Here is a 1,007-nt window from a genome sequence, read left to right as displayed (position 1 = left end):
GAGCCGAGAGTCGATGCGGTGACTCCCCTGTCCGTGCCAACATAGGGCAGAAAAGTGTAAAATGGGGTTTGTAAAAGTTGTAAAGAGCAAGGCCTATTTCAAGAGGTACCAGGTCAAGTTTCGTCGAAGGAGAGAGGGGAAAACTGATTACTATGCTCGCAAACGGTTGGTGATTCAGGACAAAAACAAGTACAACACTCCCAAGTATCGGATGATTGTACGCATCACCAACAGAGATATCATATGCCAGGTTGCTTATGCCAGGATTGAAGGAGATATGATTGTTTGTGCCGCCTACTCCCATGAACTCCCCAAGTATGGTGTGAAGGTTGGACTGACCAACTATGCTGCCTCCTATTGCACAGGCCTGCTGCTAGCACGGAGGATTCTCCACAAGTTTAGCCTGGACAAAGTCTACGAAGGCCAAGTAGAAGTTACGGGTGATGAATACAACGTGGAGAGCATTGATGGACAACCTGGTGCCTTTACTTGCTATTTGGATGCTGGACTTGCCAGAACCACTACTGGAAACAAAGTTTTTGGAGCCCTTAAGGGAGCAGTGGATGGAGGATTATCTATTCCCCATAGCACAAAGCGGTTCCCTGGTTATGACTGTGAAAGTAAAGAATTTAATGCTGAAGTCCACCGTAAGCACATCCTAGGCCAAAATGTTGCAGACTACATCCGTTACTTGATGGAAGAAGACGAGGATGCATATAAAAAACAATTTTCACAGTATATCAAGAACAATGTGGCACCTGACCAGATGGAAGACATTTACAAAAAAGCCCATGCTGCTATACGAGAGAATCCAGTCCATGAGAAGAAACCAGCGAAGGAAGTTAAAAAGAAGAGGTGGAATCGTGCTAAATTGTCTCTGGCTCAGAAAAATGACCGTGTGGCTCAGAAGAAAGCTAGCTTCCTGCGAGCACAGCAGCAAGCTGCAGATAGCTAAAATGAGTTCTTACTTTTTCTACACAGATAAAATACTGAAAATAAATCTCTTG

The 1,007-nt window shown here is 44.7% G+C and overlaps 1 protein-coding gene across 1 annotated transcript; it reads left to right on the top strand.

Moving 5' to 3' along the window:
* The first annotated feature begins 61 nt into the window (after positions 1 to 61).
* On the top strand, positions 62 to 955 carry LOC117799969 (60S ribosomal protein L5-like). Its single transcript, XM_034652497.1, has one exon. It carries the CDS (start codon positions 62 to 64, stop codon positions 953 to 955), a length of 894 nt encoding a protein of 297 aa, XP_034508388.1.
* Positions 956 to 1,007: the final 52 nt, after the last annotated feature.

The sequence above is a fragment of the Ailuropoda melanoleuca genome, unplaced genomic scaffold (assembly GCF_002007445.2).
Source record: "Ailuropoda melanoleuca isolate Jingjing unplaced genomic scaffold, ASM200744v2 unplaced-scaffold61267, whole genome shotgun sequence".
In the NCBI taxonomy this organism is placed as follows: Eukaryota; Metazoa; Chordata; class Mammalia; order Carnivora; family Ursidae; genus Ailuropoda; species Ailuropoda melanoleuca.
The sequence above is the reverse complement of the archived record's forward strand: the minus strand, read 5'-3'. Positions and strand labels throughout refer to the sequence as shown.

What these genes read in the sequence shown, in the direction of transcription:
- LOC117799969 (XM_034652497.1), top strand. Translation starts at nt 62, where the DNA reads ATGGGGTTTGTAAAAGTTGTAAAGAGCAAGGCCTATTTCAAGAGGTAC.